The sequence below is a fragment of the Passer domesticus genome, chromosome 3, assembly GCF_036417665.1.
Source record: "Passer domesticus isolate bPasDom1 chromosome 3, bPasDom1.hap1, whole genome shotgun sequence".
NCBI lineage: Eukaryota > Metazoa > Chordata > Aves > Passeriformes > Passeridae > Passer > Passer domesticus.
This window is the reverse complement of record NC_087476.1, coordinates 117,984,488-118,009,383: the sequence shown is the minus strand read 5'-3', so window position 1 is coordinate 118,009,383 and position 24,896 is coordinate 117,984,488. Positions and strand designations below refer to the sequence as shown.

The 24,896-nt window shown below is 43.1% G+C and overlaps 1 protein-coding gene across 13 annotated transcripts in view; it reads left to right on the top strand.

The window, feature by feature from the left end:
• The window catches only part of RIN2 (Ras and Rab interactor 2), a 62,372-nt gene extending 37,706 nt beyond the window's left edge, over window positions 1–24,666 (top strand). For 12 of the 13 annotated variants that reach the window (XM_064415447.1, XM_064415436.1, XM_064415437.1 and 9 more), the window contains 7 exons: window positions 1,466–1,538; window positions 3,518–3,609; window positions 6,684–7,808; window positions 15,156–15,461; window positions 18,372–18,503; window positions 20,608–20,771; window positions 23,666–24,666. In XM_064415447.1, the coding sequence (XP_064271517.1) occupies window positions 1,466–1,538; window positions 3,518–3,609; window positions 6,684–7,808; window positions 15,156–15,461; window positions 18,372–18,503; window positions 20,608–20,771; window positions 23,666–23,983 (2,210 nt within the window). In that variant the 3' untranslated portion in view covers window positions 23,984–24,666. Of the gene's footprint in view, window positions 1–1,465; window positions 1,539–3,517; window positions 3,610–6,683; window positions 7,809–15,155; window positions 15,462–18,371; window positions 18,504–20,607; window positions 20,772–21,285; window positions 22,787–23,665 lie in introns of those variants that run through there. The other variant, XM_064415448.1, reaches the window with a different exon arrangement.
• Window positions 24,667–24,896: the final 230 nt, after the last annotated feature.

The window sequence follows — 24,896 nt, the reverse complement described above, 5'->3', positions numbered from 1 at the left end:
CCTTGCATTTCCTTGTACTCAGGGGACTGTTCTTGAATGCAACTTTGTCATGAGCTCTCTGCAGCTGAGGTGTGGGATGGGTAGTTAGGTTTGTTTTTGTTGGGTTTTTTTGGTTGTTTGGTTTTTTTTTGTGTGTGATAGCTAAATGGATTTTAACCTGTTAGAACTGTTTCTGTTGCAAGGTCAATGATTTCTCTTTTTAATTCAAACTATATTTGTTCTTTCTTTTTTAGTAGAAATGAGCAAATGTTAACACTGCAAATTGTTTTGAACCAATAATGCCCTCATATCTTTAGAAGGGAGGGTGTGAAAAATAAGTTTGAGATTTAGGAATGAAAAAAAGGAAGCTGCAGCTGGTGAGTGTATGTGGTGCTGAAACTGCAAGTGGAGCAAATATTTCATTTTAACAAGAAAGAGAAAACTGAAGAAAATTAGCAAAAGTTACAGTTAATCATCCCTGAAACAGAGAGTCTATATTTAACTTCTATTTCTATTTGTAAACTGACATAATTTTAGTTGAGTTTTTCCTTTTTTATCTCTCCCTCCCCTGCACCCAGGAACAAAAAGTTAATTCTATGTGTCTGGTTTTAGTTCCAGTTACAAGCAAGGCAAGGCAAAGTGAAAGTTGTCAGTAATAGCTGATGTAAGTGTGGTCTAAGGCTGTGTTTATAGGCTTGTTATAGTAATAAATTCCTATCGAGAAAATAATTACATACTGTCTTTTATGAGCAAAATTCTTCCACAAGGGGGAAGTATTTACTGATGTTTTAGACCAGAGGCAAAAATCTGGATCATTTCACTCTAGGAGCTTCTTCTGCTTGACTTGTGAGGTTTGCTACTGGCATCAGAGAGAGCCTGATGTGATTGTCATTATTACTGACAGCAAGTATTTGTATCAATAAGAAACAATGGTATCAAGTGGGGAAAAATGAAAGGCACTGCTCCTGTCTTCCTCTGCCCCTGTGCAAGGCAATGGCGTGCGACAGCTGTTGGAGGTTTTTAAGTGTTTTCAGGTTAAAAGGTTTTCTTGGAATGAATGAAAATCTATCTCCCTTTAGGTTCTACACACCTAGAGTGAAGTGAGTAGAATAGAATTCAAGAGGAGGAAATAAGACATTTAAAGTTAGGTATATTAGTACACTGGGCAAAAAAAGCCACAGTTATTGATTTGTTGTCTATTAGCAAAACATCGTGCAGGCCTCATCACAGTTAATCTGTTTTACAGGAATTAGACCATGTCCTTGGAATACAAAAGCAGACCAGCCACCAAGATTATCAGTATATTCTTGAAAATGCCTTCAGCAGGAATATGTACTCTTCTACAGAGTTTTCTCTTAATCAAATAGTAGCTAGTTGGATGGTGAAAACTTATTAACTTCATGCTAAAATCTAAGATATATTTTATTAAACTGTTTTAAGAAACAGTGGATTAATGTGTAATTGTTTCTTGTAACTTTCTTTGCAGCGTTTTCCTTGGAGGGGTCTGGAATAAGTTTTGCTGATTTGTTCAGACTCATTGCTTTCTACTGTATTAGCAGGTAAGATGGTGCTGTGTTCCAAGCCACATCTGCTAGACCATCTCAAGAAAATCAGTTTTGAGGAGCTGGTTCAGATATTGATGCTGTTTATGTTGCCAATCTGCAAATATTCCTGGATAGCCTAGAAGGTAATGGTAGAAATCAGAGATGAGTCTTGGAAGCAAATGTCTCTGTCTTACTTCATGCTGGTTATTGGAAGGCTGATGTGATTTTACCCACCCAGCTGTGAGGTGCTGCCAAGCTGAACTTTACTTTAGCTGATACCTTGTGATGCTTTCTTAAGTGCTCTCTAGCTGATTTAAAAACAAACATAAACTAGCTTGCAAAGTCCATTTCTTGGAATTGCTGGTAAGAAGAATTTTTGGAGCATAATGGAAAAATGTCAGATATGTAGAATATGACAACTAGGAGATGTCAGTTTAAATGGTGAATGACAAAAATAGCCTTGTCAGCTTTGCAGTTTATGGTTGCCAAACTTGTTTTCCAGATAGTATGCAGAAAAAAAGTAGCTGGTGTTTTTATCCTTTATTTTCAATTTGACTTCACTTTACTGGTGAAAACTTCCAGACTGATGCTTGAGCCTCGTATGTACACACAGAAAGGACACAACCCAACTGCCCAGGTGCACATTTTCTGAAGGAAGTGAGGAGAGGCATCTGTGATAGTCTTGGTCCTTTTACTGCATCAAGGCTGCCCCTTCATGCTGACCATGTGATGATTTCTGTTGTGGAATGCTCCTGGGCTGCTGTGTTTGCTGGTTTTGTTTGTGGTGGAGAAGCATCTTGGACCCTTTTGCTACAGCCTCAGTTTAGCTGGGATGTACATGTATGTAATAAAAGCATCATTGATACCACACGGGTAATTGGTCAGAACTCAGAAGAGAAATTAGCTGAAAATGCATTTAAATGTAGTTGATTGTGGAGATACTTCTTATCTTGTCACCTTTTCAGTCCTGCCTGCTTGCCAGGCTCTGGCAAATTCCAAGTACCTACAGGATCATTCAGCAAACAGAGATTTCTTGCATTAGTCTATCCATTTTCTTTCACTGAATGTTCAGTATTGCTTTGTATAGACTAAAGTAGGCAGATAGGTAGCTATTGTGAAAAAGAGACAGTACCATTTGGTACATCACAGGAAATCCAGGAGGATTTTCTAAAACCAGAGGGAATTTCTGGCAGGAGGTACCCAAGCAGTTTTTATGAGGGTTTGCCTATTTTTGAGTTGCAACCCATGGTGATGATCTGGACTCTGGATTTTCTGTGGTACCCTGTGAAGTGCCTTTCAAATGCTTTTCAGCTAGTGTATCAGTCTTGTGCATATGCTTGGCTTGAGTGTGAGTGGAATTCTGAGATCCTGTTTTTTCAAGAAGCTAACATACAACATAGAGAATATTTATGTGATAAAGACCCATTATCTGTCTGTGCTAGAGCAGATGGTTGGCTTGTTCACAACCTTAAAACCAAATTTCATGCTGACACCAGCTGTGTAGGATTCTCATTTAGTCTTAATTCTATGGATACTTCTACTACAGATGTTGCTGTTTAGCAACATTTAGTTAGAATAAAATTCTTATTCTGAAAACTGGAATAACAGTAACAGTGTATTCAGAAAGTGAGAAGCTTTTTTGAAGTGTTAGGGCAGGTAACAAGTTTGCATCTCACTGATCTGCTTGTAGAAGACCAGGTGTAAAAGCGTCTGTTGGAAAGGCAGAAAATACTGGATGGCTCTGTGGAAATGATCCTAGGGAAAGTCCTGGGCACTTGACTGTCATTTGCCCTTCACACCACTCTGCAATGTAAGGAGCTGTGGGTTTGGTAAAGTAGTGTTTAACTGTGCTGTGTGTTTAAGGATCTTACTACCTGACACAGCTCAAGAAGAAGATAATCAGAAATCAGAGACTGCCAGTGTTTTTAGGAAAAAAAGCTTTTCAAACTATGGATGTTGCTGAAAACCGTAATGGTTTTTCTCTTTGGAAACAGGGATGTCCTTCCATTCACACTGAAGTTGCCTCATGCAATTGCTACAGCAAAGACAGAAGCTGAACTTGAAGAGATTGCTCAGCTTGGACTGAGTAAGTAGTTCTCTACAAAGATATCTCTCCCTGTAGCACATCTGTAACACTGAAGAAATAGGCTGTATCAGTAAATAGTTCATACTGGTTAGTGATGATACAAATTGTGTTTAGAAAAGCAGTTTCTCTTATTTGGGAAGGCCAGACCTTCTTCTGGCCAAGGAGTGGTGCTCTTCCTTCCTTCTGTGCCTTCTGTGATATTTTTGTTAACACTGTTTCTTTCTTCCTTCTTCTCTTCCCTCTCTGGGCAGCCCTTGGGCAAAGCAAATCTCACAGTCCCCACACAGAGGTTGATGTGGCTTCTGCTCCAAGAGCTAATGTTTTCTGCATGCTCACAGAGCACTGCCGTGTGAGCCTATATAAAGCACTGGCCTATAAAGCCTATATAAAGCACTATATATTGTGAGAAGAGTGTAGGAACTGAGGTCCCCTGTTGATAAAACTTCTGTTCAGATTGACATGGAAACTTAAAATGGTGAATTTTGAGATCAGTGCCTCAATGAAGTGGCATATTTAGGAAATGAGGAGTGTATATATGATGGTATATATGATGTATCCATGGGCAGGGGTTAGGCGAAATTTTTAAAATATCTTTAAATAAAAGGGTGTCCTTGCATCACTTGGTTGCTTCAGCCAAACACAGGCTCACTGTAAAGCATACCTTGAGCTCAGGGGAGATGGATGCAAAGCCTCCTGGGATTTGAAGCTTGGGCACCACCCAGATGAATCATTAAGCAGCTCTGCATTGAGCAAAGTGCTGAGTGGCTTAATTTCCTTCTCCAGGAAGGGAAGGCTGACTGTCAGCAACCTTTGTTGCAGCAGAGTTTTTAATAATCTTTGATTTTGGAAAGGATCCTCTCTAAATCAGTGTTAGCATGAGGATCTCTTGAATTGTCTGGTGGGACTTGGCAGTACATACCCAGGGATGTATTGCTGTGCTTTGCATTTTGGTTTGCTGCAGTAGCAGTGCAATTAAAGGGTTTGTTTTAGACAGGAGAGAAATTACTTCTTCACTGCTTGTCTGCAAGTTTAGGTAGTCAGGTGAAACTATGGATTATCATGGGAATAAAGGCAAATATGTTACTATTGAGGTCAGTGTTTAGATGGGAAAAAGAAAGTAAAAGGTCTGACTGGGATACAGTCAGAATGAAGACAGTCAGATATGAAGACAGTCTCCCAGTGACACCTGGAAGCCTTAAAGTAACATGAGGTGAGTCTCTCCAGAGGGGACAATAATGGTAATGTTGATCAAGCTCTCCAGGCTGACCCCACTTTGTCACCAGTACCCCAGAGCACTGTGGCCTACTTGCTGCAGAATTATTTTTGTCTTGAACAGCCTCTGCATTGTGTGTGGTTTTTATGTAGCTACTGCATTTGAAAGATCAGCGTCTGTGTGGTTGCTGTATTTGGGATCAATTACCTGATATACACCAGATCACAGTTTCCATGGGCTAAAAGCAGGCAGCAAAGTTGAGATTTTGATGGAGTTTTAGGTGTCCATGTGCAGAAGAGCACACCAGAAAGTTCAGCCTTTCAATGCTGTGGACTCAAGAGAGGCCTAAAACTCCCAACAGCCCTTCCTGTTAAGTGTGAGTTTTCTTTCAGGAACATGGGAGCACAGAATCCCGTGGTGTGTGAACACAGGGCTGTATCCCCTGTCAGAGCTCTCTGCTGCAGTAGGCTCAGAGGGAGAGCTGCACAACACAAGTCAATAACACATAGCACAGCAAACCACATCAGGAGGAACTTCTGGTAAAGATTTCAAGGCTGTTGCCAACCTGCAAGGTTTCATGTGCTGAACATAAGATTCTCTCTCCATCTCCTTTGTGTTTCACCTGCAGCAGTGCTTATATCATGTGTTTTTGCAGCAGCCACATGCCAGGCACAGGCACTGAGAGATCTGCAGGCAGGATGTGAAGTCATGAAGCTGGGAACACCAGCAACATGGCATAACTATGCAGAGAAACATGCCTGTGCCTATAGACATTCTCTGGCTGTGGCCTGTCACCGTGGGCTATTTCCTGTCTTCTGCCCCACAGGCATGGTTGTTGGGCATGGACCTGTTGTGGATGCTTGGCATTCATGCACTTGGGCCCAGGTATCATTGCTCAGTTGCCTCCACTGAGCCATCTTGACACACTGTGGGAAAAGGACCATGTCAAGATTGGCAAATTCTAGCTAAATCTCCCCTCTTTGGTATTATGCCCTTATTTCAGCATGATTGCTGCCTTCAAGGGCACATCTGGTTTCAATCTTCATACCTTCAGGCACCGATGCTCTTTAGCAGTGGCTTGGTTGCACAAACATGCTGACACTTGTCTGGGATAAGTGCAGAGGCTGCAGCTGCAACTTGCTGCTGTAGCATAGGTTTTCATGCTGCTCGTGTGGGACTGCACGCTGGGTCATTTATGTGTCACTGCAGTCCATATTCTCAGGCAAACTGTCCCCACAGCAAAGGCAGGGCAGCAGGCCAGTACCTTCATTAGATACTTGAACGCTTGGTCTGCCTTGCTAAAGGTGATGTGTGCATCCACCACAGCAAAATGTGAGATGCCTTTTCATGTATGGTTTCATGTGTTCACTATGAAAAGAAACTGAACCAAGATACTTGTAGAGTTTCTGGAAGTGGCCTTTAGCTGGTGTAAATCAGCTTAACTATTGTCTTTAATGAAGTGAGCTTATTAATGCCAGCTGAGAATCTTGCCTTATTTCTCCTGAGTGAGATGCTAGTGAGAAGTTTGTGTTCATTTCAGTCTCAAGCCAGTAAAAAGTATTCTGTTACAGTCTCCATTCCTTTCTTTGATTCTCAGTTTAATTTTAAGCTTAGTGGGCTGATTGGAAGCTGTGTGTTGGTCATGGTATTTATAAATGAGTGTGAGCAGCCCCAGGAATGTAGCATACAGTTATGTGTGGTGGTACTTTAAGAGGTTCACTTGGACTTTTTTCTCCTTTTAATTACTAAAACCTTTCCTGATTTTCTTGATATTTTAAACCGGTGTTGTTGAGTTGAATTGTTCTGAAATCCATCTGCATGGTGTTTTGCATTCTTACGTTAATGCAATGATGATTTTCAGACTTTTGGAGCTCCCTGGCTAACAGCAAACCCCCGGATCCTTCACCTCCCTGTAGGCCTGTGCCTTTGGACCGTGCTCGCAAAGACTCGCGCCAGCTCTGCCTTATAAATGGAGTGCATTCTATACGAACCAGAACGCCTTCAGAGCTGGAGTGCAGCCAGACCAACGGAGCGCTGTGTTTCATTAATCCCCTCTTCTTAAAAGTGCACAGCCAGGATGTCAGTGGAAGTCTGAAAAGGCAGAGCCCGAGAGCTCCAGACGTGAATGGCACAGCGAGGCCTCGCTCCCCCCCGCCCCGGCCACCACCTCCTGCTATTAATAGCACCCTCACGAGCCCACAGATTTCCAGGACTATAAAACAGGCGAGCATGCCAGAAACAGTCAGCCATAAGAAGGAGAGGGGCTTGGATTTGCTGCAGAACAAGCCCACCCCGATTCCGCCTCCTCGGCTGAAGAAGCAGGCTGCGTGCTCCGAGGCAGACAGTGCCTGCAGGAGCGCGGCTGCGCCCCGGCCTGACTCCGTGTGCGTGCCCGAGGCGGCCGCGGTTCCGCGGGAAGCCCTGCCCGAGCCGGCTCCAGCAGCTCCCAAAAAGACTCCGGCTGCCATCTCTGAGTCACACATCCCGTGGAATGGAGGCAGGCAGAGACTGAGCGACATGAGCATTTCCACCTCCTCCTCTGACTCTCTGGACTTCGATCGGAGCATGCCGCTCTTCGGCTATGAGGGGGACACCAACAGCAGCCTGGAGGACTTTGAGGGGGAGAGTGACCAGGAGAGCATGGCACCCCCTTTGAAGCCCAAGAAGAAAAGAAGCAGTTCGTTTGTTCTCCCCAAGATTGTGAAATCTCAGCTACGGAAAGTCAGTGGAGTTTTCAGTTCCTTCATGACCCCTGAGAAGAGGATGATTAAGAAAATTGCAGAGATGTCCCGGGACAAACGTACCTATTTTGGATGCTTAGTACAGGACTATGTCAGTTTTCTCCAAGAAAACAAAGAGTGCCATGTTTCGAGCACTGATATGCTGCAAACAATTCGTCAGTTCATGACCCAAGTCAAGAACTACTTGTCCCAAAGCTCCGAACTTGATCCCCCAATCGAATCACTGATTCCTGAAGACCAAATAGGTAAGAAACACTGTCCTGTGTTTTGGGGGGAAGGTGAAAATGTGTAATCTGTGTTTACAGTGATAGTCTTTGTCCAGTTCAGGAAGGTGGGGCTGACTTGGCTAGTAGAGCTTGAACCACCGAGTATTTGAGTCTTAAAACAACCTCCCCCTCCATTCCCCACCCCAAATCACACTGTCAGCTTGGAATGATTACACTACAAAGTTGTTTACAAGAAGTTATCCTTAAAATAGATGCAATGCAGACTTTTTTTACCTGTGATTATAACTTTTTTTACCTGCTTTACTGTTGACAATAGAGAATCCTTTATTTGCTGGCACACATGTATTTTTCTCTGAATGGGACTGACATAGTTCTCAAGGGATGGTCTAAAACTGCCAAATGTGACCATAGGGATTGTAGCTGTAGAAGTAGAATTTATTCAAAACCAATGACATTTAAGAGCAGAGAGATATTTTATGACAGCTTAGTTTTGTAATAAATCTGATTCCTCCAGACATTCTTAGTCACTTCTAGCAAAGCTGTATTATCCCTGCACTTGAAACTGAATAAAAACATATGTAAGAGTTCTAGAAAACAAACATTTGCAGGAGAGAGAAGGGGCTGCTGTTTTCTGGAGTTTTCTGTACTTCTCTGTTAGATGTGTTTGTGAGTGGTTATGGATGAGCTATATATTAGAATATATGTTTTAACAGGAGGGCCACATTTGTGTATCCAAAAAAGTGAAATCATTGCTGCATAAATCTCGCTGCCTCTCTTGCAGAGTCTGAGCAGTATTTGTAAAAGAGCCTGTAAGCCACATTTAAGAGGTAAACACGCCTCAGGGCAGAATACTTTCCTTGTGAGCTCACTTCAGTCCTAATTTGTTTGTTTTTCTCCCTACCCCAGTGTCCCAACAGTTGGCTCAGTGCAAAATTGGCAGATACTTCCTTCCCTGGGACTAGAGGGTAATTTTATATTGACATTCTGTCTGTCCTTGACCAAGATGAAGTATTCTCATGTAACCTCAGCTTCATGTACACAAAGTCAAGCAAAAGTCACAAGGACTGCTAAAGCAAATATAAAAATGTGAAAAGTGTCCCCAGTACTGAGACTCAGAAACATGTAATACTCTCCCAATAATCATAAAGACTGTTAGGTGGGTGTTAGATGGAAGAAAAAGCACCAAATTAAGCAGGAGATGCAGGCATATTTTTGCCTGCCTTTCTGTAGAGTGCTGGATTTTTGACAAAGCAATACAGATCAAGTTTGGTTGTAATTTTGTGAAAGCCTGGGTTATTATGTAGTTTTCATTTCACAAGGGTGTGGTTTAATCGGACTGTGGGTCTCCCAAGACTGGAAAAAATGTTGTCTGCTATTAAATGGTTCAGACTTTGGAGTAGCATAAGCTATGAAGTATAAGAACTAAAACTGCCCTGGTTTTCTTCAGTGACAGAAGGTCTGGTTTTGATCATGTGACTAAACACAATTAATTTATAAAGTGGGCCGGTTTAAACAAAGAAAGAACTTGCTTTTGAATCATATACTGCCTTTGGCTTGAGCCAGCAAACAACTGCAGTGGATCAGCAGCATCAGATGTTGCTGATCTAAGTAGATAATTATGTGACGGCAAAATTTAGTCATCCCTATGGAGAGCTTTTCATGAGGTAGAGCCCTGCCTGTTGCCCATAGTTTTCCTTGACTATTTCAATATGGAATTGCAGCCCAAATTTTAACTTGGTGAGCAGTTATTTATCCTCCCTCGTCAGTTTGCTCTTCTGCAGTGCATTTTTTTCCTCCAGCATGTCAGCCTGGTGCTGGATGTGTGCTTCTGGGATAATGCTCCTCCTTTCTGAGTCACTCAGGCTTTGCTTTAACCCTCTTTTGTCTCCTGAACTTCAGTAGCTGCTGGAACAGCTCTCCCAGGTTTAGTGAAGCCCTTGGTGTTTGGAACTTCATTCAATGTCTCCATAATGATTTTTTTGATCATGCAGCTTTTCTTCTAGAGCTGCATCATAGACTCTTGCAAGCAGAAGACTTCTGCAGAAGATCTTTTAAGGTTCCCAGATAGAGGTCCCATCAAATTGCTAAGCTTCTGCAAAATCACTGGGAAAAATAGGGGTTTCTAGTCCTGACAGATGCCTCCTAACCTTAGCACTGTAGGCTGTTAACCCCCCCTGAAGCAGTGAGACTCCCAGTGTTGGGATAGAATCAAGAGTGAGTCACGTGGCTCTTTATTGTTTAAGGATGAATGTAATTTGTTTTTTTTAAAGACATCCACACCTCAGTTTGTATCCACAGAATAAAGACTGGTCTGAGGAGACCCTGATAGTCCAGAGCTGCTTGATCAGCAAATGTTTGGGAGTTTTTGTCTTTTCATCTTTGCCTGGCTTTGAACAGAACGGAGTCAAGTTGAATGCTGTCACTTTGCCAAGTGGGATCTAACATCTGACATCCAAACAACTTCAGTCTCAGTGCCCGAATCTGGCCCTGAACCAAGAAATTACTGGTTTAAACCACTTGTCAGTAAGGTACTAACTGATCATGTGGGAATGACCTGCTGACCTCTGATTTCCCTGGTGAATGGTTTGGCCATGGTAAACAATACTGTCTATTACTTGTTTTGATATTTCTAATACATTAGGAACATTTAAATGCTGAATGCTAAAGAAGCTTGGAGAGAATGTGCTGATCCCTTACTGGCAGTCCATGCCTTGTTGAAGGGCACTGGGTCTGTACAGAGGAGTTGCAGGCAGACAGAGCTGGACATACTAAATAACTGAAGCCCAGGACTGACCCCATAGTACCTCTTCTCCAATATCTGTCTTGTTTGACAGTCAACCATGGGTACTTGGGTTCTCAGCGCAGTATCCTGTCCATCTGTTGATGCACACTGCTTGTGGTTATTATGGCAAGACAGTATTTCCCTTGTTTGTTTATATGGAAGGTGTACAGAATTATACCTATGGGTCTTAAAAAGGTGAAGCAGCAGCTCACCCCAGATCCCTTCTTTACTAATCCAGTTATCCTCCTGAAGGAATTAGAATGCTATGTCACTATTTCTGCTTGAAAAACTCATACCTGCTGGTTTTTTCATGGTGTTACTTTTTAGGTGCTTGTACATTTGTTCTGGTGTCCTGTCCTTCATTGTTGCATCTTTTTGTGTTGAGCTTAGTCTTACAAACACGTGTCCCAGTGCACCTCCTTTCACCACAGGAGTGATGGGACAGGGCAAGCAGGAAGCAGTGGTAAAAGTATTGAGCAGAGGCAGAGGACCAAGTTCTTTTTCTGACCATCCCTTGGATTTCCTTTGTGACATTTTCCCTGCTTCATTTCTTTCCCATTATTTCAAGAGAAGACATGTGCTTACCACACAGCCATAGCATGAGTTTTAAGTAACTCACAGCTGCTTAAAGCAGAGCACACCTAGCACAGATAGCTGTGTGATTTTTTGGTGTGCTTTTGTGTAGGTCAGATGAGGGGAGGCTTACCTTTCATCCCTAGTTGCTAGGTCTCTGCCACCACTGCCTGTAGATCTACCACCTCAGTCTGACCTCTGTTTTCAGGGTTGTGCTGATTGTCAAGGAATGTGGGTTGTGTGAGGTCTTACTTCAAGTCTTGGTCCTGTGGAGGAGATTGCCATGTCTGCACCCACCAAGAGATGGATGCTTGGCCATCACACTGTGGTATTCCAAAGCAACTTTCTGCTTTCAGCTGCTAGGCAGTGTGACCTGTGCAGGACTGTGCCTTTTTGTGGTGGTTCTCAGGCTCACTCAGCCTGCTGCTGACCTCTGATTTCCCTGGTGAATGGTTTGGCCGTGGTAAAACAGGGCTTGAGTGTAAATCGAGGGACTGGAATCTGACAGTCATGTAAGTGGAGCAACAATTGTTGGTAGGTAGCAGGGAAACAGCTTGGAAAAAAGCCTGAAAAGGTGAGAGTGTGCCTAGAATATGGGGAAGTGCAGGCTGTAGGGAGGCTGTGTAAGGACACTGGCAATGACTAATATGTTGTCTTGTCTAGATGCAGACTTGTGTGGTTGGCAGCAAAACAAAAATAGCATGTCAGCACAGGATACAGATGTGTTTCCACAAGTTACAACGAAACTAGCTGGCTGGCCTTTACAATTCATTTATCAAAGCACTTCCAGTTCCCATTTTGAGGCTACAGGCTAATTATAAGCATTTCAGGAACGATACACAGTGTTCAGTTCATATTATATTCAGTTAAAAAAAAATTATCGGAAGAGTATCTGTTTTGATTTTGGAGTGGTAAGCATCCTGGGAGGATATTTGAAAACATGCATCTGAAATAAACAGAATTTTTGTTGCTGAAGTTCTCAATTCACAACTTAGATAATGATTTGCCTGGGAAACCCTCATATACTTTTTTGTGGCCATTAGAAGTCAAACAATGAAAACTGCTGCTGGCTGAGCATTGCTTTGTGGGATCTAGCCCAAAAACACCCTTCTCTGAAAGTGGCCAGAAGAAATAGTGCTGAAGAAAGGGTCACTGGCTGGGTGGTCTGGCCCCAAACATGCCCATAGGTGCCATGGCACTGAGTATTGTTCTCAGACTCAGATCACAAGAAGTGCTGTCCTACCAGGCTTTAATAATAATACAATTTTTTGTAAGCTTTGCGTGTGTTAGGATACATATGGGTATTACTGTTGACCATTAAAAAAAACAGTCCAGCCTTTATCAGTTTTGTTGCTGTTAGCCTCATCAGCTTGTTAGATTTTGCCACTTTTTTGTTTGAGGGCAGAACTCAGTGGTTCTCACGTGTGTGCCAAGAATTCATGAAGGAGAAGAAAAGGTTGTGTGTTGTTTTGAGGGTTTTTTGTGTGTGGTGTGAAGGATTTTTGTGTGTTGTGGTTTTTTCTTTGTTTTGTTGTGTCTGTGTGGAGCTTTGAGCACAGCCATGAGTTATATGATCCCTTCCTCTGTGCTGCTTCGGAATTATTTCAAGTTTCCATGGAAACTGTGGAAATATGATCGAGTAAATTTCAAAGCAATTTCCAGGCACTGCTTTTGGATCTTGTGACAAATAGCAAATATGAAAGAAACCTCCTTGCCATCTTGCATAGCTGTAAAAATCTGCATGGTTCATCTGTGGAAGTGGTACTGCCTTTCGAAGGGTTGAGGGCAGAAGCCCTGAGCCTTCCACTCCTCACCTACAGACAGCCAGCCTGGCCCCAGCCCAGGAATGCAGCTCTGGGGAGGAATTTTCTGTTCCAGCAACATCCAGTTCCTCTGGGATCTGGGGAGGCACTGCTTCTGCCTCCTATTCCTGTACAGGATCAGTTGCATCCAGAAACATCCTGAGCTTCCCAAAGCTCCTGTGAACAAATGTTGTGATGGGGACGAAGGATGGCTTGTGCTCAATATTCATCTACAAAACTTCCAGTGGAAGCCTGTGGGAGTTCAGCTTTCATGGGGATAGAGCTCTCTCACTTTGCATGATGTTTAGCAGCACCAGCTGCTTTAATAAACAAGACCAGCTACACACTGCAGAGGTGTTCCTCTCACAAGCAAAGCAGTTGGTGTTTTTCCTGTTTGAAAAAATCAGGTAGTAGAAATAAAGTAAAATAGTCATCAGTGAAGAATAGCAAGGATGGATTTGTAGACTCTAGAACAGAAATTTAGCTAGCCAACATACCTGTGGGTGTGACTGGTGCGTTTTTCTTGGTGGAAAATTGTTTCTGCAATTCTTTCTGCCCCATGAGCCATGACGATTGCTTTGATGGCAGGAAGAGGCAGTTCTGGTCTCTGTGCAGAAGGGTGATGCTTCTATTTACCTGGCTGGTTTGGTGCTGGTTGTGTAGCTCTACCAAGTACAGTAGATAAGGATCAGTCGTTTGAAGTGTTGCCACTTGCTAACGTTGCTAATTGATGGCTCTGCTCTGCTGGGAAGCTGGATCCAGCCCTGGCCACTGTGAGAGACCACCAAAAACATATCTCAGACTGATCATGCCTTTTCTAGTGCCTTTACTGACAAACACAGGAAAAATGCTATGTATGAAGTCAAGGCACCACAGGAGAAGTATGTGTGTGTGAAGGGCAAAGAGAGGGATGGAGACCCAAAAGGAAAAAGGGCTGGACACAAGAATATGATAAATGAAAGAAAAACGCAAGAAAACAGAATAATGCTTGTTTGGAGAGTGTGTGTGTGTGTCTGTGTAAATACCAAGCCTTAGAAATAGTATGTGATTAAAAAAAAAAAAAGAGGAGGGAGAAAAGAAAGAGGCTGTAGTCTAAAAACACCACAGAAGTACAGGCAAAGAACCTGGGACGGGCATAAGGTTTAATGAAACTGTAATGACTCACTGTTACTAACGAGAATGTCCACTGGTAATTTGTGTAAACGTGTGACCTGGCAGTGACACAGCCTCTCCTCTGTGTGCTCTGTCCTTGTGCTCCTCTGGTCCATCTGCCTGCTCTAGGCTCTGGTCCTGCCCCACTCTCCTGCGGGGATGGCACAGGAACATTCCCCACCATGGTACAAATAATCGATGTAACTTAAGAACTAATGTAAGCTGCATTGCCATAAGGATGCTGAGAAAGGAAATTAGCTTTTACACTAAAAGTTTGCAGAGAAAGTGTTGAGCAAAGAGCTTTCTCTGTTGACACCGTCCATACTATGAAAACAGAGAATGAGGGTTAAAAAAAAACTGGAGTAGAACACGAATTACAAATAAGCCCTGAAGTTAGCAGTTACTGTGCTGTGTGCATACAATTGCCAAAGAACTTAAAACTTGATGACAAAGCTGTATATAAGCTTGTATGATGAAATCTGAAGCTGGACAAACACAGCTTGGTTTTCATTTATAGTTTATAGCCTGTAATCTGCCCAGCTTCATAAAGATCCTGACAAAGTTGAGCCAAGTTTTAGGAAGCCTTCGTTGAGTTATAGTTTCCAATGGAAACTATGCAAAAAGGAGATGCTTTAATGCCAAAGGAGACAAAAATTATGATTTTTGAAACACATGACCGTGTTTCACGTTAAGTTTGGGAGTTAGAATCTAAACTTAAAAAAAACCTTTAAAATAAAACTTGCAGACTTCCAACCAACAAAAGAAAAACTTTAATAGACCCACAGGTTTTTTTGTTGGTTTGTTTTTTTTTTAACTATCCGTAGTGTGTGGGTGTGGATTCTTTTATTTACCACATTGCCAGAAATGACAATTCAATATGGATTCTGCTCTGCCTCCTATTTTCCTGTTAACAAACATCTGGAAGCTCATCTTGTGTAATAAATGGGCCTTAGAAAGTAGGTTTTGCTCTACAGGGTCCCTTTAGGGAATGGCTGTGTTAATGCTGGCTCTGCTTTAGAGGGGGAAGTCAGCTGGATTTGTGTTTTCCTGTTGCAGATGTTGTGCTGGAGAAGGCCATGCATAAGTGCATTCTGAAGCCGTTGAAGGGTCACATTGAAGCGATGTTGAAAGAGTTTCATACCACAGATGGTTCCTGGAAACAACTGAAGGAAAACCTGCAGCTGGTGCGGCAGAGGAATCCTCAGGAGCTGGGCGTGTTTGTCCCAACACCAGACTTTGTGGACGTTGAAAAGATTAAAGTCAAGTTCATGACTATGCAGAAGATGTATTCACCTGAAAAGAAAGTCATGCTGCTGCTGAGAGTTTGCAAATTGATTTACACTGTCATGGAGAATAACTCAGGTATGGTGCTTCTGGTAGTTCAGGTTCACTGATATTTCATACCTGATGTTGTCTTTCAGAGGAATCAGCCCATCTCATTCTGCAGACAGGTGTACTACTGTACAGCTTCTCCTTGCCCTTTTGAAAGGAATTCTTGCTCTCTGCTTCTGGCCTGCTGTCTCTGAACTATCTGGCTGCATATCTTAAAAACTCAGTCTGAAGCAGAGTTGTTGTCATGGGTGGAGTGTGAGCTTCAGACAAAGTTAATTAGAGAAGCCCTCCCATGGTGCAGGAAGGACCCTTGTGATTCCTGAACTCCTTCTCAGAGAGGAGCCTAGGTGCAGCTGGATTCACTTAGCCCAGACTTTATCAATGGTTTAAAATTCAAGGAATTATAGAGGTGTGATTGAACCTTTGTACAACGTGGTCCTACAGGATTAAGGATGACAAACCAGATAGAGTCATATAAAATGAATTATTTATTATGATAAATTATTAGACCAAAAAGATATTAATCCAAATTATTTACTACACAGTGTACAAGTAAAAATTACTAGTATAGTCTGTGACACTATAATGCACTATATCAAAACAATTATAATAAAGAAATTATATTAAAGCTAGCAAAAAGACCCAAAACAATTACTGAGTAGAGATTGATGTTTCTTACTGAGACCAATCACCAGGGGTGCCAGATCTCTTCTGCTCAGCCTCCAGGAGTGGCCCAGAGGGGCGTTCCCACCCAAGGGAGGAGTCTCCACACACACTCCCAAAAGGGAAATATAGAAGATCCTGCCTATTTGAAAGCAGGAGTGGACTTTTAGAGTACAAAGTGATTGACTGTCAGCCAGATGTCTCCCTGCCAGCTGTGTCAGCCTCTGTGTTTTTAGATAAGGATATTTCATTTGCCACATCAATGTCAAGCTGTTTAACTTTGGGGTTGATGAGTCAGACTGGGTTTAGCATAATTCCACACCAAGAGCAGCGTGACACCACATCTTAGTTCACCACTGATAACTTTGCAAAACAGGGCATTGTTTTACCTCACTCCAGGCAGAGCATCCTACAGATGTGAAGCAATTGAAAAAGAGCAGCTTTCCTTAACTGTAGGCTTTTGAAGTTGCCTGGCAGAAAGGCTGTCCTGTGAGCCTTGAATTTAACACTGATTCTAAATGAATATTTGTCTGCAAATTGTAATAGAGGTAACACCATATATTTAGCTGTTGTAATTCTGTAGCAGGTATGGAATATGACAACTACAATGGTTTTATCTTAATGGGTGGAGAAACGCAGCCTCCAATCCAGTATTTTTTGCTTGCTGTGCCACTGAATGTTCTCATTTGGACACTTTCTTACATCTATTAATTACATCTATTTTTGCACTGTAGCAAGAACCCAAAAGCACCTTTGAAACCTAAATGCTGAAATGGCACTACAGTCCAGTCAAGACCTGCTGAGCAGTCAGTGGTCCAAAATGCTGTGCTGGGTGACATGAATTTATAGGTGCAACTCTGACATTCTCTCTTGCACACTGCTAGGACAGGTCATGAGCTAAGGTGTAGCAAAGCTGTGGTAGCGGGAGATTTTTTTTCCCCTGAGTATAAGCTGCTGCAGGTGCTTGGCAATTCTCTTTGTAAGGAAGCATTGCATGTGCAGCTGGGTCTGGTGCAGATCAAGACACCTACTCTCCTTGGAGATTGGAGATGAATGGTGAAAGCTCGTGGCTGTTAAAGCCCCCCAGATACTTTTACAAGATTTAGGACTGAGCTCCTGCCCAGCTTATTACTGTGCTTCCAAATTCTGCATTTTAAAAGGGGATACAGGGATCTTGGCCTGAAGTTCTGTAAACTCATCTCTCTCTACTGTGATGTTACTACATTGAGTAAGGTATTTCCAGCATGCAGAAGGAGAATACTGAGAGGCTGCTGCTAGTCAGGTGCTGCACTGGGAGACTTGGGCTGAGATGTGGCAAATGCTCATTGGGCTGTCTTATTTCGTCATGTAAAGTTTTTTTAAACATTTTTAAACATTGAGCCAGCAGCTGTTTGAGTATCTACACTTCCAGCCAGGTAAGTGTGGTAGCTGGAGCGTGTGCCTCAGCTGGTGTCACTTGAGTTTCAGCAGAGTTGTAAGCTGGCTCCTGCTCTGGGCAGTTCTGAGTGGCCATCACATCTGTTCTGCAGTGAACACTTGTTTTGCCTGACCCAGAGATTTGGTCACATTGGGATTTTCTGAACAGAAAGTCAAAATGCAGGAAAAGTGCCAGGAGCACAGACAGGCTTAGGTACAGCACAGTCTTTGTGAATCACTGTCACTCCAGGCCCTTACAGTCTCTCCCCATCTTTCTTGTAGGCTCCCTTCAGGTGCAGCACCTGGTGTTTGTAGAACACCTCTCTGGTGTTTTTGACAATTGTCTGTCAAGGAAATGTGTTGAGTTTTCTTGTCAAATCTAACAGGCTTTTATATTCAGGCTTCTCTGCTGTGGGATTCATACTCAGAGACTGATATTTGTGTCTGGATGCTTCCAGAAAGTTGATACAATCCCTGGATGTGTAAAGCAAATGCTATTCATCACCTCTTTGGCAGTGGTAGCAGTGCAGGTGAAGGTCAGGCCAGACTGGCATGGCAGCCTTTTCAGCAGTTCACCAGTTGAGCTGCTGCCAGGGTGAGCCCAGTCTCTGAATTTCCCTTGCATGCCTCAAGGTGTGCATCATAAGATCTGTGCTGGTTTGAAGGACAGGATTGAGCTTGTCTCCTGTACAGTGAGTGTCAGGTAATGTTCTCTTTGCTGCACATGGCTGACTTTAGGAGGTTCCGGACTAATACAGACATGCTGGGTAGAGAAGGCACAAAAGAGTGCTTTCCTTTCAAACACGGGAACTGCTAAAAAAATGTGGTTTGTTCTCACTGCCTGTGTTCCCTTCAACCCAGGGAGGCTGTATGGAGCTGATGACTTCCTGCCTGTGCTGACGTATGTGCTAGCCCAGTGTGACATGCTGGAGCTGGATACCGAAATCGAATACATGATGGAGCTGTTGGATCCATCCTTGCTGCATGGAGAAGGTAATCTGTTTATTTTTACTAGAACTGCCTGAAGGACTAGTGAGGGGGTGTTCTGTTTGAGCAGGAATCCTATTAAGGGGAGACCTAATGACAGTGATGTTGATAGTGTAACAAAGAATGTCATCCTCATTTCCACTGGGTAGCTTGCAGAGCACAAGTCCCCGTGGCTGGAAAATCTGCTGCTGTGTATTGCTTTGTGAGCCCATACATTGTTTCCAATCCATTTTGACTCAGCAGGCAAACACATGCATTGTGCAGGTGCCCAATGGCCTTAGCCTTTTGTGCCTGAAAATTTCCTGAGAGGATTTATGGGGCAGCAGCACTCAGCAAATTGTGAGGCACATAAGAGACTTGGCTTATGTGCTTGGTGAAGACTTCTGGGGGACTTCTTTGCACCTTTGTGGAAGTGCTATTGAGGATATTGCCCCCTTTTAATGATCTTTGCTTCTTCCAAGTATTTGTTTCTCACAATGTGTTTTTATGAGCTCTAGCAGTATGTTTCCTGAGGCATTTCTTGAATGGATGCTAAAGTCTGCTGGAGACAAGGAAATCTGCCTCCTTGCTGTTTCCATGGTAGTATTTTTAACAGAGCAGTTTTCTGCAAGACCCTGCTAGGCCCCAGAATCCAAAAGGTTTATGAGGAGGTTTGAAGGCTCTTGCAGCCAAGCTTGACTGTGTGTTTAGGTATATGTGTGTGTGTTTCCTGTTCCTGCTATATCCTGGCTTTCCAAAATTGCTTTTCATGTATCCTCTTGCATGATATTATGCCTGGGAGAATTCATGCCACAATTCCTTCAATTTGGCACTAGTCTGTTCCTTGCTTGGTGTACAGAGCATCCTTGAGTGCATTGTTAGGAGTCTTAGCATGGAAAATACTTGAGATGTGAAGCTGGAGATCATTAAAAAGCAGAAAGGTTTACTGGACTATTGAGTCTTGTTATTTTGAATACAGCAAAGAAAGTCTGTCTGTTGGTTGGGCCTGTCATTGGCACTAGCTCAGCTCTGCTGTGCAGAAAAAAATTGTGTAGGGCTTTGGGGTTGTGCATTTCAACTGCAATGTATTGTCCAATTTGTCTAAAGGGTCTTGCATGAATTTTATGTGTTCATCTTGTTGCAAAGCTAAAGGCTGAGAGGGAATGCTGTCAGTAATACAGAAAATACTGCTGTGGGCATCCAGTGCATCTCTGAACGCCTCTGAATAGACTGTGCTCTTAGCTGAACACTCCCACCCGAATAGTTGACTTGTAAAAGAAAAGACAGCATGTCTTTTGTTTCTCCTGGTCACTGCAGACTGTTGCCTCCTGTTGAGACTCTTTTACTTTGTGACCCACAGCTTCTTTTGTACATTGGCAACTCTGTTGTGGCTTTAATTTGTTCTCTACTCATGTAATAAAGGGGGAATGTGCAGGACTGTACACACCATCTCCTGAAATAGTTGGACATTCTGGGAATGCTGAGAAGGTGATGATAGATCAGTAGTTGTTTTAAAAATAAAGGCAACTTTTTGGGATGATTCCAGGGTACAAGTCTCACACTCAGTTGCTGCTTTATTGCCCCTGGGGGTGGTTGCTTTTAAGTTGGTGAACACTGTTAGATTGTTTTTTATTTTGTTTCAACAGCCATGTTTATTTTATCCACCTTTGAAGCCTGGGAAGAAACCAAAACACTGTTAGAAAATTGTTTAGAATAAAGCTGGTGTTCCAAGATTGGAGGAGTAAATACTCAGGAGTAAAGGAGTTACCAGAGTTGTTGGTTTTCTTAGCTTTTACAGAGATGGGGCAGCTGGGAGGAGTTTTAAAAGATTTTATTCTCTTATCAGTCTTTTAAGGAAATGGCTTTCCTCAGCAGGAGTGGACCCAAGGCTCTGCTGTGTAATATGGAGCACATGCAACCCCTGCATGTCTCTGAGCAGCTGAGAACACACCCTCCAGTGTCGTGCAGGCCAGGGAGGGTTTTCCTCTTGTGTGTAAATATTCTGGCAACTTTCGTATCTGTGTGTGTGGCTGGGTGCCTCTCTGTGTGTATTTATACATATCTCAAAGAAAACTGCCTGCACTTGTGACTGTGACCCTCTGAGGAGTTCTTGCCTTGCTGTCCTTCACAGGGGGCTATTACTTGACAAGCGCTTACGGAGCACTTTCACTGATCAAGAACTTCCAGGAAGAACAAGCTGCCCAGCTGCTCAGTTCAGAGGCCAGAGACACTCTCCGGCAGTGGCACAAGAGGAGGACAACAAACAGGACAATACCTTCAGTGGATGATTTTCAGGTAGAGCTTAGGGCTGAAATAGAAAATGGGATGATTGTGTTGCTGGAAATACCCATTTGAGAGGTATCATTCGTAGCAAATTCCCTTGGTGCCACAAGTGGCAGGGCTGAGATTATGGCTGGCAAATTTGCCTCTTTGAAGTCTTTACACTCACTTTTTATCAAACAGTTTCATTATGATGGTCTGAAGACAGCACTGAATAATAGAGCTTTCTTACCTTCCCTTTTAAGTCATGTGAAGTGAGAACAAACTGCACTGTATCTTAGATTCACCTTTTTTGCACACTTTATTGTTCAAAAGATCAAATCCAGATTTCCAGGGGTATAAATCAGCCCAGCTGCCCAGTAGTGAGTGGTGACTAAAGCAGGTAGCAGAGAGGAGAGGTGGGAGAAACGTTCCCTGACAGTTTTCAAGTTTAAGCAGGCAGCAGAATTCTGTGATATGGATGTCCTCACATTTGTTTGTGTTTTGTTTTTTTCTTTTTTGTCCCCTATGTTTTGTACTGCTCTTCCAGAGCAGGGCAGTACCTTCAACTGGAGAATAACAAAGCAGTGGTTATCACTTCATCTTCTGAACCCAGGCCTGCATCTCTTCCATCTGCTTTGGACTGACTGTTAAGGTGCAGCAGTTTGTGAGCTGAAAGAGGGGAGGGTGTTGGAACTGGGAAGAGAGGATTTACTCCTTGGAGTTCAGCTGTCTGCACTTAGGAAGAGGAGAAGCCATTACGAGCAATTCCAGTGCCCAAAGCCTGCCCATCTCTGTTCTCCTGGCCTGTACTTAGGTGTCAAATTCCAGCAGCTGGAGTTTTTGTTCTTTCTGGCAAGACTCTGCACTTTCCATAGGAGCATCCAGCACCTTTATTTCTGCTGGGTGAGGAAATGATAGAAGATTCTTTCTGCAGGATTGTGTAGGAAGTTCCATCTTCTCTTTCTCTTCAAATGAACTTGGTCCAGGCTCAATGTTCACTTGGGTGCAGGAAGATGCAGGGGGCAGGGAAGAGCTGGCACCAAGTGTGTCCAGTGCTTCTCCTGCTGTTGTCTCTTTCAAAAGAGATCCTTCAGTTAGTTGATCCCACCAGCCACAGGACGTGCTTGGCACAAATGCAAGTGTTTTGCTGTCTACTCAGAATGGCGATTTTCTCTCTTCTCTCTCTCTGAGTCTTGCAGTCCTGAAATGGAGCACCTTGCCTACAACCATGGAACATATCTGCAGCTCCAGTCATCTTTCTCCCAGGGAAACAGGGTGTGGTCGTGGCATTTCTGTGCTGCAGTCTCACAGCCTTGCTGGCTCTTGGGCTCTGAAGGCTGTCTTTCCACCTTCCCTAAATGGATGGAAAAGCAAAAACCCCAGTACTTTTTTGATGATGATGAAATACAGCTTTCTGGGCATCTGTAAAAAAACTTCAGCCTTTCCTTTTCCTTCCAGCAATCCTGTCCATCTAAAAACTCATGCTTTTCAAAGCAGGTCTTGCATGTGGTAGCTTAATTAAAAATTAAATCTAGTGTGTTTTGCCCTATTTAGGGCTGGGTTTTTTCTACAAGTTCTTCAAACCAGGTAAAAAAAAATTTGCTTCGTTCTGTTCAGTCAGATTCAGTCCCAACTTTTAAAATCTATTGCAGAGCTTTAGTGTTCAGTCTTCATGGTATCAAGAAATACTTGATTAGACAAGAGTGCTCTTTGGAACTTAAGTCATTGGAAGATTCTTCTCAGTCCTAGCTTTTAACAGCTTGTTTCTGTGAGATGTAAACTTCTACCATTGGGATTTCACACACTTCTTTTATTCACCATACAAACTATGGGTGCCAGCTCAGTCCATAAACAACTCTTTCTCCCTGTAATTTTTTCCATCTCCTTCAATCTTACTGCATTTTAGTCTTTAATTCAAGCTAATTTCTTTCTTTTAAAACTGTCTCTGGTTTAGAGACAATTTTAGGAGAAAATGCTCCGGAATTAACATTTTCTCTATAGAAAATGGGTTTTGGCACTCCCTTCCCACCAATATGAAAGAAATTTCTTGGATGAAAATGACAAAAACCATTTATTGAACAAACAAAGTGCCCACAGGGAGAAAATTAAAAACGGTTGGGTATTGAAGCTGCTCACTGCTGGTGGATTTAGAGTTCCCTCTTCAGCTGGCCTGGCCTCCCCCGAGGTCCAGAGCTGGGATGCAATGTGTGGCTCCCACCACTGGTCTGGTTGTTGGACCAAAAACGGACCAAGCAGTTCCAGAGGAAGCCAGAGAAGTCACTGGAGGCTTGCTGTTGCCGTCCTGGGAAAGCTTCTTGCCTCAGCTAACTAAAACCAAGGTAGCCAAGAGCAGAAATCTAACTCCCTCCATTGCCACAAAGCCAAGCACACGGGGAGGGAGTTCCTTGAACACAGCCTGTGCCAGAGTTCCCCCACTCCCACCCCTCCCCTGGACCCAGCTGAAAGCTCCAGGACCCATTCTGGGCATAAAGCAGACCATAGGGGAATACAGTATTACCATAAAATCACCCCAGGACAAAAACAATCAGGAAGCAGATGAAACTGCATTTCCCTGTGGGGCCTATTTAGAATGTATCTGTGTTAGCAGAGTTGCGGGCATGTGTCAGTTTCTACAGGAGAAGAGATCCACCTTTTGCCTCAAGATCAGGTGCATTTACTGAAATGGTGCAGAGTAAATTTTCTTTCTGAATCCATGTGAAAAAAAAATGAAATGCTGTTCTGTGAAGCTGGGTTATGCCAGGCTTAGACAGCAGGCTGCAGCTCACGGGATGGCCATAATGTCCAGGAATCACCAGGGTGTGTTTCACAGCTGGAGCAGGGAGAGGCTTGCTTTTTGCTGCTGACTTTTCAGTTTTCAGAACCTAAGGGTTTTCACGAGTTCCTGATGTCTGCTTTCTTGTTCACAGAACTACCTTCGTGTTGCATTCCAGGAAGTTAACAGCGGCTGTACAGGAAAGACTTTGCTAGTAAGGCCATATATCACTACCGAAGATGTATGTCAGCTTTGTGCTGAGAAGTTCAAAGTGGCAAATCCAGAAGAATACAGGCTGTTTCTTTTTGTTGATGACACCTGGCAACAACTGACAGAGGACACCTACCCTCAGAAAATCAAGGCAGAGTTGCACAGCCGTCCTCAGCCCCAGGTCTTTCACTTTGTCTACAAGCGCCTTAACAGTGACCCATATGGGGCCATTCTGCAGAACAGCCACGACTCGGCTGCTTAAAACCAGCAACCCGTCATTTTTGTATCTGTGCCTTGGTAATTGTCACAAACACCTATGTTGGCTGCCTTCCTTAGGAGCTAAAACATGTCTTAAACCTTAAGTGCCTGGTGAAACACGTGCTGACGTTTCTGATATTGCTTACAGGACCCAGGCACGCTGTGCACGTGGCCAGTTGTGCAGAATATTCCACCAGCATGTCTGAGGAGACAGCCTGTGAGGCTGCATTTCTTGTACCATGGGCTCTTTTTCAGCATATTCTACTGTGGCCTTTCACAGGTCTTGGCTGTAGTGTGCAAAATACAATTTTCTTCCACTCCTGTTTCCCCAGCTGTCACTTGCATTTGAATCCGTGTGCGAGGCGAGTACGTCCCTGAACTGGGGTGAGCTCAGTTCCCCAGCAGGAGCTTGACAAGACTGTCCGATGCAGGGCATCAGTTCACTCAGCATTACCTGGATGGTTGCATCCTTGTCTAATTTTTTTGATTACAGAAAATCAACCTGTTTATATATATATATATATAAATATATATATATAAAAAATAGATATTTTATAGCAGTTGCAGGTAAACTGTCAGGGTTGGTTTTTGAAATATTTTTTTAACTAAAATATTCTATAATTATGCATGTGATTTTTAACATTTAATACACAAGAATAAATCTCTTGCTGGTTTTAGAGTCTTGCATTGACAGCCTGTGTGGTTTCTCTTCTTTACCTGTTCCAGGAGAATTCTTAGGAAACCTCTGTATCCTTAAGGCAGTTTTGCTGTCTGTTCTCAATTGTCTTCTGAAAATCAGACCATTTTACTCATTGTGCTGTGCAAAACACGTCTTAGCCTCTCATCACATTCATTCTGAGCACACTGAGGGGAAGAGAGCCGATAAAAGTGAAAATTCCCTGAGAAAGGAGATCAGG